The sequence below is a fragment of the Onychomys torridus genome, unplaced genomic scaffold, assembly GCF_903995425.1.
Source record: "Onychomys torridus unplaced genomic scaffold, mOncTor1.1, whole genome shotgun sequence".
Taxonomy (NCBI): domain Eukaryota; kingdom Metazoa; phylum Chordata; class Mammalia; order Rodentia; family Cricetidae; genus Onychomys; species Onychomys torridus.
Window position 1 is genome coordinate 1 of NW_023411565.1, and position 15750 is coordinate 15750.

The 15750-nt window shown below is 51.1% G+C and overlaps 1 protein-coding gene across 1 annotated transcript; it reads left to right on the forward strand.

The window, feature by feature from the left end:
* Window positions 1–274: 274 nt before the first annotated feature.
* LOC118575220 (acetyl-CoA carboxylase 2-like) lies at window positions 275–14937 on the forward strand (the record flags this gene model as incomplete). Its single annotated transcript, XM_036175862.1, is given in 11 exon segments — window positions 275–430; window positions 2797–2960; window positions 4795–4945; window positions 5025–5128; window positions 6177–6258; window positions 7500–7645; window positions 8964–9114; window positions 10874–11008; window positions 13721–13768; window positions 13770–13868; window positions 14749–14937. Coding segments are annotated over 11 exon segments (1425 nt in total), but the record flags the coding sequence as incomplete, so codon positions are not given.
* Window positions 14938–15750: the final 813 nt, after the last annotated feature.

Below are 15750 nucleotides of genomic sequence, written 5' to 3' on the forward strand. Positions count from 1 at the left end.
TATAGCGATAGCCTTTTGAGATGCTGAATTCCTTCAGGTGCTTAAGTGGATGGTTGCTCCAACATGCCTGGGCTTTGCTTCTCATTCCTGCTTTTCCTGTAGCCTTCATGAAGCCTTGGCAACCTAGCCAGCTCCATAGCTTCCTTCTGTAGCTCCAAGAGGCTAGCTTCTGACTTCAGCACAAACTTGTTCCTGGTGTATGTTGCCCTCCATGTTTCAGGGCCAGGATCCTAGCAGACTGACATGCGGGATGGGTTTCTGCATTTAGATTGCCATGGGTGTGCCCCTGCACCGGCTGAAGGACATACGGCTTCTGTATGGAGAATCCCCCTGGGGAGTGACCCCCATTTCTTTTGAGACCCCTCTGAGTCCTCCCATTGCCCGAGGTCACGTCATTGCAGCCAGGATCACCAGTGAAAACCCAGATGAGGCAAGTGTGGGGCCCCTGTGTTTCCATTAACCATAGACTCCCAGGGAAGGGTGGGCCCCTGGTCTTTGCCTTGGAGCTGGGGGTGGGATGGGGGGATGTGGGTGGTGGGTGGTGGGTGGGGGAGGGCACCAGCACCCAGGCTTCTCAGTATACACAAGAAGCTGAGTGTGGGAGCTGTGTGCCATGGCTTTGGGCTTGCTGGATGCATAGTATATGCCAGGTTTCAGGAAAGCCCTCATACAGCTCCTCACTCACATGATCTCATGGTGCTGGTGGTCCATATTGCAGCCTGCTGGAGTCAACAAAGCCCATCCCAACTTTCCACCTGGTTTCCATCTTTGGTGTGTGCAGCCAGATTTGGAGCCAAAGTTCTTGGATTTCTGGCTCTGTGTGCTTTTTGCTGTGGTCTTTTAGGGAGCCTGTGGGAGGTCCCCTGTGGCTTGTTCTTACTGGGGTCTTGAAAGCAATTGGCTGGCATAATTGCTTACACATCTGGCTGCTCATTCTTCTGGGACTCATCACCAGTTTGCTCTGGTTTCATTGTTATGTTTTACTTTATTTTTTATTTTTTGAGACCGGGTTTCTCTGTATAGCCTTGGCTATTCTGTAGACCAGGCTGACCTTGAACTCACAAGAGATCTGTCTGCTAGATGTGGTAGACGACAGGGTAGGATGTTAGCCACACCCCCAGCACCACATCTTCACTTTTTTTTTTAGCAAGAGTTTTTTTTATTTTTAAAGATTCATTTATTATGTATACAGTGCCCTGGCTGCCAGAAGAGGGCACCAGACCTTATTATTACAGATGGTGTGAGCCACCATGTAGGTGCTGGGAATTGAACTCAGGACCTCTGGAAGATCAGCCAGTGCTCCTAATCTCTGAGCCATCTCTCCAGCCCACATCTTCACTTTTTAAAAAATAAACTTTTTAATATTTATTGTTTGTATGTATGGGAACCACAGTGAGTATGTGGAGGTCAGAGGACATCCTCTGGCATCATTCCTTAAGGGCCACTCACCTTGTTATTTATTTATTTATTCGTTCGTTTGTTTGTTTATTTGTTTGTTGTTTTTCGAGACACTGTTTATCTGTATAGTTTTGGTGCCTGTCCTGGATCTCACTTTGTAGCCCAGGCTGGCCTCAAACTCACAGAGATCTGCCTGGCTCTGCCTCCCAAGTGCTGAGATTAAAGACGCATGCCACCACCGCCCAGCCACCTTGTTTTTTTTTTGTGTTGTTGTTGTTGTTTTCTTTCTTTCTTTCTTTTTTTTTGGAGCTGAGGATCGAACCTGGGGCCTTTCGCTTGCCAGGCAAGTGCTCTACCACTGAGCTAAGTCCCAACCCCTTTTTTTGGTTTTTCAAGACAGGATTTCTCTGTGTAGCTCTGGATCCTGTCCTGGAACTCACTCTGTAGCCCAAGCTAGCCTCAAACTCACAGAGATCTGTGTGTGCCACCACTGCCTGGCGAAAGACTATGTTTTGTTTTGTTTTTAAAGATTTATTTATTTATTATACATATGTTCTGTCTGCATGTATCCTTGCAGGCCAGAAGAGGGCACCAGATTTCACATTACAGAAGGTTGTGAGCCACCATGTGGTTGCTGGGAATTGAACTCAGGACCTCTGGAAGCACAGTCAGTGCTATTAACCACTGAGCCATCTCTCCAGCCCTGTTTTTTTTTTTTTTTTTTCCTGAGACAGGGTTTCTCTGTGTAGCTTTGCACCTTTCCTGGAACTTGCTTTGTAGCCCAGGCTGGCCTCGAACTCAGAGATCCACCTGCCTCTGCCTCCTGAGTGCTGGGATTAAAGGCGTGTGCCACCACCACCTGCCTCTGCCTCCTGAGTGCTGGGATTAAAGGCGTGTGCCACCACTGCCTGGCTAGCCACCTTGTTTTTTAAGACAGAGTCTCTCACTGGCTGGGAGTTCACAAGTATGCTAAAGGCTAGGCTGAGCTGGCCAGTCAGCCCTGGGCATCTGCCTGTCTCTGCCCCGGCAGTGCTGAGATCACTTGAGCATGATGCTTTTTTTTATGTGAGTTCTGGGGATCAAACCTAGGCCCTCTTGCTTCCAAAGCCAATACTATTATGGACTGGGTTATTTCCCTAACCAGGTGCTCACCTGGACAGATTCACAGATAGACACGTCCACGGATAGACACGCCCACAGATAGACACGCCCACAGATAGACACGCCCACAGATAGACAAGGCCCACAGCCATTGCCAAAGTTGTATGTCTGTTGATACCCCTGGACTTTTGCTTTTGGTAGGTTTTCCAGGGCTTTCCCAGAATTGAATCACCACGAAGACACAATGTACTTGGGAGTAACGACTTCTGTCTCATTTTCTGTCTGTCTGGGCTCCAGGGTTTTAAGCCAAGCTCGGGGACAGTCCAGGAGCTGAACTTCCGCAGCAACAAGAACGTTTGGGGCTACTTCAGCGTAGCGGCTGCTGGAGGATTGCATGAGTTCGCGGATTCCCAGTTCGGGCACTGCTTCTCCTGGGGCGAGAACCGTGAAGAGGCCATTTCGTCAGTATTTCCTGCTTGCTTCTCTTTCCTCTCTGCCTCTGTCTTCCCTTCCCTTCCTCCCTCCCTCTCTCCATCCCTGCCTCCCTCTTTTAAGAAACAAACACTCAGAAATACTTGTATATACAGGTCTGACCCTAGATCTCACAAGGCGGCTGAAGTTCGAGAACAATGTCTCTTTGTTGGAGACTGGTGGATGGCAGAGTTCTCACCAGGGCCACTGGGTCTTGAGCACGCAAGAGGTCTAGCCTCAAGGAGACACAAAGGGGTCTCCGGGTGCTGAGGACTAGGCTCTGAGGAGGGCAGAGGCACCTTAACATGTCACCTCATAAGTAGTTCCATGTTCACCCTGAGACTCGTTTCTTCTGGGGGTGTCCTGCTGCTCCCCGGTCTCCACCTCAAGCCGTGATGGTGGCCTCTGTTCCCCGCCTAGTCAAATGCCGCCACAGTATTTTCTTCAGACTGAGAAACTCATGTTAACCAAGGACTCCCCGGCTGCCTTGACATGGGCCTGGGAAGGTAAAATCCAGTCTGTTATAAACACCCCTGTGCAGGTAGTTGCTCTCCAGAGTGACAAGAACCCAGAGACGTCAGGGATTGTTTCATTCAATAAAACATTGGACTCGGAGGCTGGAGAGATGGCTCAGTGGTTAAGAGCACTGGCTGTTCTTCCAGAGGGCCTGGGTTCAGTTCCCAGCACCCACCTGGCAGCTCACTGCTGTCTGTAACTCCAGTTTCACGGCACCTGACACCCTCACCAACATGCAGGCAAAACACCCATGCACATTAAAAATATAAATAAAAAGCATTGGACTGGCCTAATTGACCATGAATTAATTTAGCTCAGTTTGACAGTTGTGATGGTGGTACTCCTCTGTCAGCTTAGACTAATTCATTTTAATCACGTTCTGCGGCAAATTGAGGTCTTTGGAGAGTATGGAGGGAGATTTGCGGCACACTGGACTTAATTAACTGGAGGAGGTATGCCCAGCCTGCTCCAGGTGAAAACCCTGAGGCGAGTCTCGAACTGTGGTGCTGACTGCAGTGGGCTTGGGAGGAGACTCCAGCTGTCACTGCTGCCAGAGTCTGGCAGAGGGAGGCACTTGCCTGGAGTCTGGGATTGGCTCTCCCATGCCGGGGCTTCAGTCACGTGATCATGTCACATTCAAATCCGGGTCCTGACTCTGCTCCTGTGGCCTGTTGACATCTTCATTTGACTGTGTATTATTATTATTATTATTATATATATTACTGCTGTCAGCCCATAGCTACTCACGGCTCCTGGGGACACTATCGCTGGTGGGAATCTTCTCTCTAGGAATCTGCTCATCCTAATACCTGTCCCCAGAAACGTCTACTGCAGTCCCCACAGCCCTGCAGCTCGCCAAGCTGCTGAGCCAGGGGCGGCAGACACACCTGGGCAGAGCAGCCAGGAAACAGGCAGAAGTGGTTCTTTTGAGGATAGGAGATTAGGCCAAGGGGAGCCAGAAACAGAGAGACACGCCCCTCTTTATGGATCGTTATGTATCTGAACAATTAATGATTAGACGCTGGGGCCTAATCACACAGCGGTGTTAACTGGAACTGCTTTACATGGAGCATCTCTTTGCAAACCTCAAGTACTCCAGGCAGCAGGGTTATCCCCCCATTTTTCAGATGAGGTAACTGAGGCCCAGGTAGGTAAGTTACTCATGTGTGATCACTCAGCCAGTCTATGTGCAACTGAGCTTGGTCATCCCATCCAGAAGCTCTCAGGTGCTCTGAGAAACACATCCTGGACATCCACAGCAAATGTGGGTAAGTGTGGAAACCAATCACGTGTGTCTTTCCTCTCCAGCAACATGGTAGTGGCTTTAAAGGAACTGTCCATCCGGGGTGACTTCCGGACCACTGTGGAATATCTCGTGAACCTTCTGGAGACCGAGAGCTTCCAGAACAACGACATCGACACAGGGTGGCTGGACCACCTCATCGCTGAGCGGGTACAGGTAGGAAGCCATGTTGTCTCCCCGGGGGTGGCTGAGATTCATGCTTCTGGCAGGTACCAAGACCTGGAGTCTTTCCTAGGCAGAGAAGCCGGACATCATGCTCGGGGTGGTGTGTGGGGCCTTGAACGTGGCAGATGCAATGTTCAGAACCTGCATGACGGATTTCTTGCACTCCTTGGAAAGGTAGGGCAGACAGTTCTCTTGTTCCCTCCTGTGGTGTGTGGGCAGCGTGGTGGGCAGGGTGGGCTTTTTGTGGTGTTTGGAAATAGACTCATTAAGTAGCTCATGATGGCATCCGAATTGGATCCTCCTGCCTCAGCCTCCTGAGCGTTGGGATTATACTTTTGTGCCACCATGCCAGGTGGGATGTGCTTTGAGGCTGCCTCTCCTTTGAGCTTGCCTTTGACATTCTGTGGCTAAGCCTGTATTGCCTGGAAGAGGCTGGGCCTGAGCCAGAGAGGTTTGTGGGTATGGAGGGTCCGTAGGGTGCAGTGAAGGCAACTTCTGCCTGGATCATGGTTTGGGAGGACCGTCCTGTGTATTGTAGGGTGGCGGCAGAATCAGTGACTCCTGCCTACTACAGGCTAAGGTGGGCCCGTTCCCTGTGTGGCCCAGCAATAAGAACCAAGTGTCCTCTCTTGAGAAGAACCATGACAAATGAACGGTGTGACCACAAAAAGTGTCAAAGAATAAACAGTAGTGATTGCTCACTGCCATTGAGTGACAGTATACTCACAGCCTATGTGCTAGAGGGTGGCAGACCCCCTTCTTTCTCCCATTTATATTTTTGTGAGACAGTTTAGGTGTATATCACAGGCTGACTTACCCTCCTGCCTTACCCTCCCCAGTGCCAGGTTAATAGACCCATGCCACCATACCTGACTTCCATGTGGGACTTTTTCCTAGGAGAAGCCATTGTTAAGGTTTTGAAGCTACTTTAAAATGTCCCGTTCATCAGTGGGCGCCAGTTCCACTCTGGGATCTGTGTCCCAACCTTTAATCAGTCTCGGCTTGGGTTTGCTGGTGTCTATGAAGGGCAGAAAGCCAGCTGACTGACTGCTTGATGATGCTGGGGGTGGAGCCCAGGGCTTCACACATAGGGGCATCCGCTCCGCCACTGAGTTCCGATCCAGCCTTCTGGGGGACCATGGAGGATGTCGCTGAGCCCAAGAGGTGCTGTAGGGATCTCTGCTCCTCCCTGGACTGATGGCATATCCATCTTCTCCATCAGGGGTCAGGTCCTCCCGGCTGATTCTCTGCTGAACATTGTGGATGTTGAGTTGATTTATGGAGGCGTCAAGTACATTCTCAAGGTAAAGGCGCAGCCTCTGTGCGTCTCAGAAGTTCCTACCATTTTGAGCCTGACTTCTGTGAACCCAGATGGAGTCTTCATGTGGGGGTGTGAGCAGCATGTCCCTCAGGGCTCTCTGTGGTCCATGACCTTGAATTCCAAACACTCTGAGTTTAGGAGAGGGAGGCTGAGTGGTACCCAAAGAATGCTGAAACACATTTCTCACTATCTTTTAACATACAACACTTGTCTGTGTGTGCTGTAACACCTGTGTGTATGTTATGAAGATATGATGGATCAGGGCCGGGTTTGGGTTGATATTTCATTGCAATGGAAGCGTAGAGCCTGGGCCAGAGCCCAGTGTGCACGCCTCCCTCCAGGGTCCCGGATCTCCTAAGCTGTAGACCATATTCAGGCATCTCTGTCCATTCAGGTTTTCATAGCAGAATACATAGACCAGAGGCTCGTAAACCACAGGAGGCACTACTTGTAGTTCTGAGGCCGGGACACCCAGGGTCGGGGCACGGGCCAATTCAGTATCTTCTGCGGGCCCGTTTCCTGGTTTCTAGTGGGGACCTTCTTTCACTGCGTGCCTTCCTCTGGTAGAAGGCGGCAGGGCGCTCTTTGGAGTTCCTTTAACAACTTTTACATTGAATCTGTTGTATGTATGTATGTATAGTGTGTGTATATGAGAGTACAAGTGTGTGTGTGTGCATATGTGTGTATGAGAGTACAACAATGTGTGTGTGTATGTGTGTGTGTGTGTGTGTGTGTGTGTGTGTGTGTGTGTTAGAAAGATAGCTTTCAGGAGTTGATTCTCTTCCCACCATGTGGAGCCCAGACTCAGCTTGTCAGGCTTGATGGCAACTGCCATCACCTATGTCATCTTACAGCCCTGCGTCCCTTTTCTAAGGGTGCTGAGAAGGCTCCGCCCACGTGACACGTGTACTTGAACCAGGGGTCCCACATCCTACTAAGATCTCTGAGGCTGGGTTTTGGCGTAGGGATTTGGGAGGCACATACAGCTCCGGGCACTAGGTCCCTGGCGAGGCCTCCATGCTGCCCCAGCAGAGCACAAGCCCCAGTCCCCACCGGCCATAGTGATGCTTGGAAACTGAAATCCCCAGGAAACCCAGCTCAGCCAGGGATGGCTCCACAGGGCCTGTGTCTGCAGCCTGAAGCCATCTGTCCACAGCCAGGGCAGGAGTAGACTGCTAGCTCATGGTCACCATAGGAGCCATGGGGGTTCTGATGTCCCCACAGGTGGCCCGGCAGTCCCTGACTGTGTTCATTCTCATCATGAATGACTGCCACATTGAGATTGATGCCCACCGGCTGAACGATGGGGGGTTGCTCCTGTCCTACAATGGCAGCAGTTACACTACGTACATGAAGGAGGAAGTGGACAGGTGCGTGAGTCCCGGGGCATGGGCAGCGTGGAGGATGTGCAGCTCTCTGAAGGAGCTGAAAGGCAAAGGTGTCCTCTGCAGGCCTGAGGTTTTAGCTAAAGCCTGTTTTGGTCCGTTCTGGGGCATTCAGAGAGAGTCACCATCCTGGATGGAGCTCCATGCACCTGGAAGATGTGCATGTGTTTGAGGGTAGGGGTTCCCAGGCAGTTACCCTTTCCAGTTACCAGAGGATACAGGGCCAAACAGGACTTGACAACCAGCTCCATAGTCTGCAGGGTAAGGGAGGAGGTGCCAGCTGCTCTGGGTCTGAGCTACAGGGCCCACAGCCCTGGAGGATGAGCACAAGCTAAACCCCACCCAACGGCTGGCCACTGAGCTACTGTGGACAGTGTGCTCAGCTAGGGGTGAGGATGCCATCACTCCCAGGCTTCTAGCCCATGGCAGAAGATGACACACTGAACAGACAGTGGCAGGAAGGAGCTAGCTTTGTGTCCTGATGGGTGCTGGAAGCTCCAGGCATGGTGCTATGGGTCCAGATACTTCCAGCTCCCGTTTGCCTGACCATGCTGAGGTCACAGTGGTACATAGATGGCCAGGCAGGGGAGGCCACTCAGACCCTGGCCAACAGATCAAAGTGTGGGATATGTACATGTGTTGGAGTCCACTCCTGGGTCAGTAAGGGGGACCCTTTTCTCAGTCCCCAATACTTTAGAAGAAGGTAGGTTAGAGTTATACCTCAGTGCCGCTTACTCTGCCTTCTAACTATGTCCTATCTGCTAAGAATATTCAAGATTCTTGTAAGCTCTGCCCAAAACCTGTCTTCCCCAGTTCAGTTGAAGGAAGGAGTTAGAATTAGTTAAGAGTTATTGAGCCGGGTGGTGGTGGCACACGCCTTTAATCCCAGCACTCGGGAGGCAGAGCCAGGCAGATCTCTGTGAGTTCGAGGCCAGCCTGGTCTACAGAGCGAGATCCAGGACAGGCACCAAAACTACACAGAGAAACCCTGTCTCGAAAAACAAAACAGAGGTTGGGGATTTAGCTCAGTGGTAGAGCGCTTGCCTAGCAAGCACAAGGCCCTGGGTTCGGTCCTCAACTCTGGCAAAAAAATAAAAATAAAAAAATAAAATAAAAATAAATCTTAAAAATTTTGTTCTAAATCTAAAATAAAAAAAAAAAAAAAGAAAGAAAAAGAAATAAAGGCTCTAATGCCTCACAGAGGGTGATGGAATGCCTGCCCTAGGAGAGGGAAAGTACCCCGAAGTCTGGCTCTCTTGCTGGGCCTCATCTGTCCCCCACACCCCACTATCCCGGCCCCTAGTTACCGGATCACTATTGGCAATAAGACGTGCGTATTTGAGAAGGAGAATGACCCCACGGTCCTGAGGGCTCCCTCGGCTGGGAAGCTGACCCAGTACACGGTGGAGGATGGAGACCACGTGGAAGCTGGGAGTAGCTACGCCGAGATGGAGGTGAGGAAGAGACAACCCTGGGGCTGTGGGTCTGTAGCCCCAAAACCCCACCACTGGGCCATCAGGCCCCGAGATCCCGCCCCTCGGCCATCAGGCCCCCCCAAACCCCGCCCATCGGCCATCAGACCCTGAAACCCCGCCCCTCGGCCATCAGGCCCCCGAAACCCCGCCCCTCAGGCATCAGGCCCCCCGAAACCCCGCCCCTCAGCCATCAGGCCTTGCCTCTGTCCTTGGTCTGGTAGGTTCAGCCTAAACCTGGGCTAGTCAGAATATTTTAAAAGAGAGCTCCGATCGCCCGCATCTCCTGGAGGGAGTAAGAACTGCTTAGTAATGGTGGTGACAGTGATTAAAACCACAAGCCAGTACTGACCGAGCACTGACCATCCAGGGGTGTTGATCCATGCACCTTCACTTTGTGCCGAGGATGGACTCTAAGCCCTAAAGCATGCTAGGCAAGGGTTCCGCTTTTATAACCTCAGCAAGTTCATGAGGCGGGCACACATGTGATTCCCGTGGTATGCATGAAGAGATCAGACCCAGGAAGGTGGGCTAAGGATGTTGTTGCCTGAGGGCACACAGAGCCAAGCTGCAAGCCTGCCCTCCTCTCTGCTGTGAGAACAGTGGGTGGCTCTTCCGGAGAACCCCCCCTCCTGCACAGGCTGGACTATCCACCTCAGTTATTCTCTGTAAGGGAGGGATTTGCTCCCAGTTTACAGATGGGGACACCAAGGCTCAGAGACAGGAAGGCAGTTTTTGGAATCCACAGAGATGATGGAGGTGGTGAACCGCTGAGCAGGAAGCAGTGTGGTGCTGTGGCTCACGGTTGGTGCCGTGGCTCACAGTGGGTGCCGTGGTCACAGATCTCAGGTCTTAGGCATCCTCAGACACTGGGTTAGGCAAGTGATTTACAGGGTGAATTTCAAGCCGGTGCTTCATTTTACAACTCCCCCCCCACCCCAGAGGGCGCCATCAGCCATGGACGTGATGTTAAATGTTTATTTTAGATAGGTGGGGGTGTGTGGGAAGCCAAGAGCCCCGTGTTGCTCAGCAGTGGGATGTGTTCTGGGACATGTGTCCTTGGACAACCTCTTTGTTCCGTGGACATCATAGAGTGTTTCTGCACAACCTGGAAGGTGTTGTTTAGTCATTTGAGGTGTTGACTCGACCTCTAAGTGTGAGATGCAAGATGCTGCTGCTCATTTACACTAGATCACCACAGTTTGGGCGTGGCTATAGTGTCGCTAGGTGGTCAGCGTCCTTAGAGTCTTGTGGCACACCGGCATCTGTCTGTCACTGACCACCAGTGCGACAGTTTCTGGTAGAGACGGCCTCCTTTGAAAACGGTCAGGAGGGGGCTGGAGGTGCAGCTCCGTGGGAGAGCGTTTGTCCAGCGTGCATGAAGCCCTCGGTTCCACCCCCAGCACCACGAATCAAAAAGGCAGAAGCAGTTCCTATGTCTGTGAAATGGGCGGCATTCACACCTGCCTCCCTGGCTGGCTTTGGAGATGGAGATGGTTCTTGGATGGCATCCGTGCTTGGTGCACAACCCTGTGCCTGGTGCACAGCCCCGCCCCTGGTGCACAGCTCCATGCCTGGTGCACAGCACACTGGAAGAGATGATAGGTTTCTCCTCTTGTGCTTGAGTAGGCCCAGAGATTTCCCGTCCCGTGATGCACCCCCTGCTTCACAGTCCCTAGTTTGAGTGACTGTGGGTGCCAGCACCAGGGAACTCTGACCTATTCTTCTTTCTGCAAAACAGGTGATGAAGATGATCATGGCCCTGAACGTGCAGGAGAGTGGCCGGGTGAGGTACGTCAAGCGTCCAGGGGTCGTGCTGGAGGCCGGCTGCGTGGTGGCGAGGCTCGAACTCGATGACCCTTCCAAAGTGCACGCGGTATGTGACACATGGTCCTGGATGCTCTGGCTGGCCCAGACGCTCCCACTGTGTCACCCCGTTCAGAGGGAGCAGACGGGAGTCTCTCTGTTCCTGGACCTGTCCATGTCGTTTGTGGGCACACTCAGCCCTGGTGACAATGTAACGTGGAAGCCCCCCAGCCGCTTGCCCCTGTCTTCTCCAATCCTTTCACGGCTCTCCAGTCCTGCCTGGAGCAAAGCACAGGTTCTTCCCGGGACCCAAGGACAGCACCGCTCCCAGTGACCTTCTAACCCTCTCTGCAGCTTCATGAGTCACACAAGCCTCCCGCCTGGAGCCTGTTCCCTCTGGCTGGGAGGACCTGCGACAGGCAGTGCCTCAGCTCATTATTTCTCACCCCAGCCCATGAAGCTGGCTTTTTCCCCCCTTTCAGTGCTGGGGGTGAACCCAAGGTCTTGGTCATGCTTGGCAAGTACTTCAGCATTGAGCTACATCCCCAGCCCTTGGCTTTAAAAAATTAATTTATTAATTATTGCTGTTATTAGTTGTAGTAGTAGCAGCAGCAGCAGCAGCAGCAGCAGCAGTAGTAGTAGTAGTTATTGTTGTTGTTGTGTGTGTGTGCTTGTGTGCCATCAAGTGTGAGTAGAGGTCAAAGGACAACTTTGGGGAATTGGTTCTCTCCTACTGTGCTTCAGACCTGTATTTACCTGCTGAGCTATCTCATCACACACACACACACACACACACACACACACACACACACACACACACGGTCCAGCTGTGTAGCCCAGGCTGCCTTGGCTCACTATGTAACCCAGTCTGGGTTTGAATTCTGTCTCCATATTCCAAGCTGTAGGTGTATACCATCATGCCTGGCTCTGTGAGCTATCTGGGACTACCTTTAAAATATCGTTATTATTTTGTTCAATTAATACGTGCTATATAAACCAGATTCTGTCTTTCATACAGCTTTAGATTTGCAGGATTACAGATCCTCTAAAGGGTTTTCATATTCCATGTACCCAGTTCCCTTATTATTAATTTGACTGTATTTACTACTAATTAGTACTCATGTACTTTCCATTCTGATCATAAGATCCACTAGTCACAATGAACCACTACTGATGTGTTTAACAGACATACCTTACTCAGAAGCTAAGATGTGGGTGAATATATATAACTATCTTTACCTCTGTGTGTGTGTGCGTGTATGTGTGTGTGTGTGTGTGTGTGTCTGTCTGTCTGTCTGTCCGTCCGTCCACATGCTGGCGTTAGAACAGAGGGCTTCATGTATGCCTGGCGTCATCTACCATTCAGCTCTCTGTCACAGCCCTGCCTTTGCCATTTTGAAATTGGCCAGAGTGTCAAGCCTACCTTGTTGAGCAACCATCACCTCTGCGCAGAACACTTTCTTTCTTACAAAACTAAAACCGTGCCCATTACGTGCCAACTTTCTACTCCCTCCTTGTCCAGCCCCTGGCAGCCACTAGTCTGCACTGTTCCCTGGGACCTGACTGCTCCAGGTTTCTTGGATGGCAGGGATCATACAGTACTTGCCAGTTTGTCAATAGCTGATTTCATTTAGCGTACAGCTCAGTGGTAGAGTGTGTGCATAACATGTCCAAGGCCCTAGGTTCAAGTCCCAGGGCCACAAAAACAAACAAACAAACAAATAAATAAATGAGTAAATAAAATATAAAATATTGGGGCTGGAGAGATCACTACTCAGTGATTAATAACATTTGCTGTTCTTGCAGAGGACCTGGGTTTTGATTCCCAGCACCCATGTTGGGCAGCTCATAACCAATGCCTCTGGCCTCCATGGGCACTGGCATGCATGCCCACACACCCCCTCCCAACTTCCAAAATAGACACAATTCAAATAAATCTTATATTCAAAATAAATTTTAAGAAATTGATGAATTACATTAATTAAGTCAGGCATGGTGACTCAGGCCTGCAATCCCAGCACTCGGGAGGCTGAGGCATGAGAAATGTGAGTCGGAGGCTGGCCTGTGCTGTGTAATGAGACCCTGCCTCAAAACAGAGCAGGGCAGGGCCCTACAAAGAGAGACCAAACAGAGAATAGGGAGATGATCTTTATGAAAAAGAAAATCAGAATAAAAACAGAACCTCCTCTAAAATTGTTTGGAGTGTAAGTTGCCAAATTTGTGCCATTTGCAAAGGGGATAATTTGAAAAGCCTGGACCCAGACTTGAATTTAGTAATGTTGGGTTCTCAGGATGGCACGTCTCTTGTTCTTCTTTTTGTTTGTTTGTTTTTCGAGACAGGATGTCTTTGTGTAGCTTTGGCGCCTTTCCTGGAACTCTTTGGTAGCCCAGGCTGGCCTTGAACTCACAGAGATCCGCCTGGCTCTGCCTCCTGAGTGCTGGGATTAAAGGCGTGCGCCACCACCGCCCGGCACATCTCTTGTTCTTTCTCGGCTTTTGGGGTTAGTCTTCTGCCCTGATCTGTCTGTGACCAGTCCTTGTTTCTCCAAGACTCCATGGTCTATCTGTGACCGGTCCTCATGTCTCACAGGTTCCCTGGTCTGTCTGTGACTGGTTCTTGTGTCTCACAGGTTCCCTGGTCTGTCTGTGACTGGTCCTCATGTCTCACAGGTTCCCTGGTCTGTCTGTGACTGGTCCTCGTGTCTCACAGGTTCCCTGGTCTGTCTGTGACCTGTCCTTGATTCTTATGGTCTGTCTGTGACCGGTCCTCTTGTCTCTCCAGGCACAGCCATTCACAGGAGAGCTCCCTACCCAGCAGACCCTGCCCATCCCTCGGGGAGAAGCTGCATCAGGTGTTCCACAGCGTCTTAGAAAATCTGACCAATGTCATGAGTGGTTACTGCCTGCCCGAGCCGATCTTCAGCGTAAAGGTAAGAGCCGGGCGGCAGTGGCGCACGCCTTTATCCCGACACTTGGGAGGCAGGAGCCAGGTGGATCCCTGTGAGTTCGAGGCCAGCCTGGTCTGTAGAGCGAGATCCAGGACCAGGCACCAAAACTACACAGAGAAACCCTGTCTTGAAAAAACAACAACCAAACAAACAAAAACAAAAAAGAGCCTGTAATACCTTGGTATGCACAGGGGCCCTGTTCCAAGCCAGGAGGGTTTCTTACCCGCTGAGTAGCTCTGGGTGACTTAAATGAACCTCTCTGTTTTCATTTCAATTGTGAGTGGGGAATAATCACTCTACCAGCTTGCCGTGGCTGTCTCTGGAAAAAGAAAAGAAAAGTAGATAAAGAGGGAGAAGAGATTGGCTCAGTGGCCCAGGGATTGAGAGCATGTGCTGCTCTTCCAGAGGACCCGGGTCAGTGGGTTCCCAGCACCGACATGGGGCAGTTCCAGGGGATCAAATGCCTCTTCTGACCTCTGAGGATACTGTGTTCACTCCCATTACTCCACATGCAAACACAGTCACATAATTAACAGTAATAAAAACAAACTGAAAAAGAATACGGGTAAAGAAAGACCCTTGGATTTCTACCTGGCACTTCTCTAAATCAAGTGCCCCCACAGGCATTAGCTTGTCCCATGAACTTCTTTGTTTTCCCATGCCGTGCTGGTGGTCTGTTACCCAGAGAGGGACACAGGGCCTCTCTATGACTTGAGCAGTTCCACTCCAGGCTGCCCCAGAGGCTGCTGGGCCTAGATCTTCTGCATTGTAAGGTGTGGACTGAGTGGGTTGGGTTGCATGGGCATCCGTGACAGATGAAGATGCCCACACATATGTGACTGATGTCATTGTCCCTCTGCAGCTGAAGGAGTGGGTCCAGAAGCTCATGATGACGCTCCGGCACCCAACCCTACCTCTCCTGGAGCTACAGGAGATCATGACGAGTGTGGCGGGCCGCATCCCAGCACCCGTGGAGAAGGCAGTCCGCAGGGTGATGGCCCAGTATGCCAGCAACATCACTTCCGTGTTATGCCAGTTCCCCAGCCAACAGGTCCGTGCCCCGGCGGGCTCCAGCCAGCCACACCTATGCTCACTCCCTTATCTGACCTCTCATAAGCTGGGCCAGCACCAAGTGTTGTTGGCCTGTGGTTCTTTCTAACTTTTACCGTAGGACTCCAGCATTTTCTCCAAGGGTCAGGCATTTTGATGTATACCCCAGTCCCCAGGCCTCACTCCAACAGCTCAGGTTCAGGGGCAAAGTCGCGGGTGCAAATAGAACTAACTGCCTTGGCCCAGGCTGGCTCAAATCGTTAGCTATAAACCTTGTTCCTGGGTCACAGGTTTTGGAAGTCTGTAGCTGTGGGCCTCATGGGTCCTGGGAATGGAAACCATCAGTATATATGTCCCATTTTTTTTTTAAAGATTGATTTATTTATTATGTATACAGCATGTATGACCAGAAGAGGGCACCAGATCTCATTACAGATGGTTGTGAGCCACCATGTGGTTGCTGGGAATTGAACTCAGGACCTCTGGAAGAGCAGTCAGTGCTCTTAACCTCTGAGCCATCTCTCCAGCCCCCTATATGTCCCATTTGTATAAAAGTGTTCATTCTCTCTGGCCTGTATAGCGATCTTTGTGCTGTTGAGTTTGGGAAGGTCCTTTTCCTGTCAGCCCTCACCATTTCTTCCTGCTGCCCTTACCCATCACCCCACACACACCTTCGCCGCCGCTGATTGAGTAGCTAAATCAGGCCCTTCCCAGAGGTCAATAACTCTAAAGGTTGAAACTGTGTGTTTTGTTTTTTGCAGTGCTGGGCCTCAGGCATGCTAGGCAAGCACTCTACCACTGAGCCACATCCCGA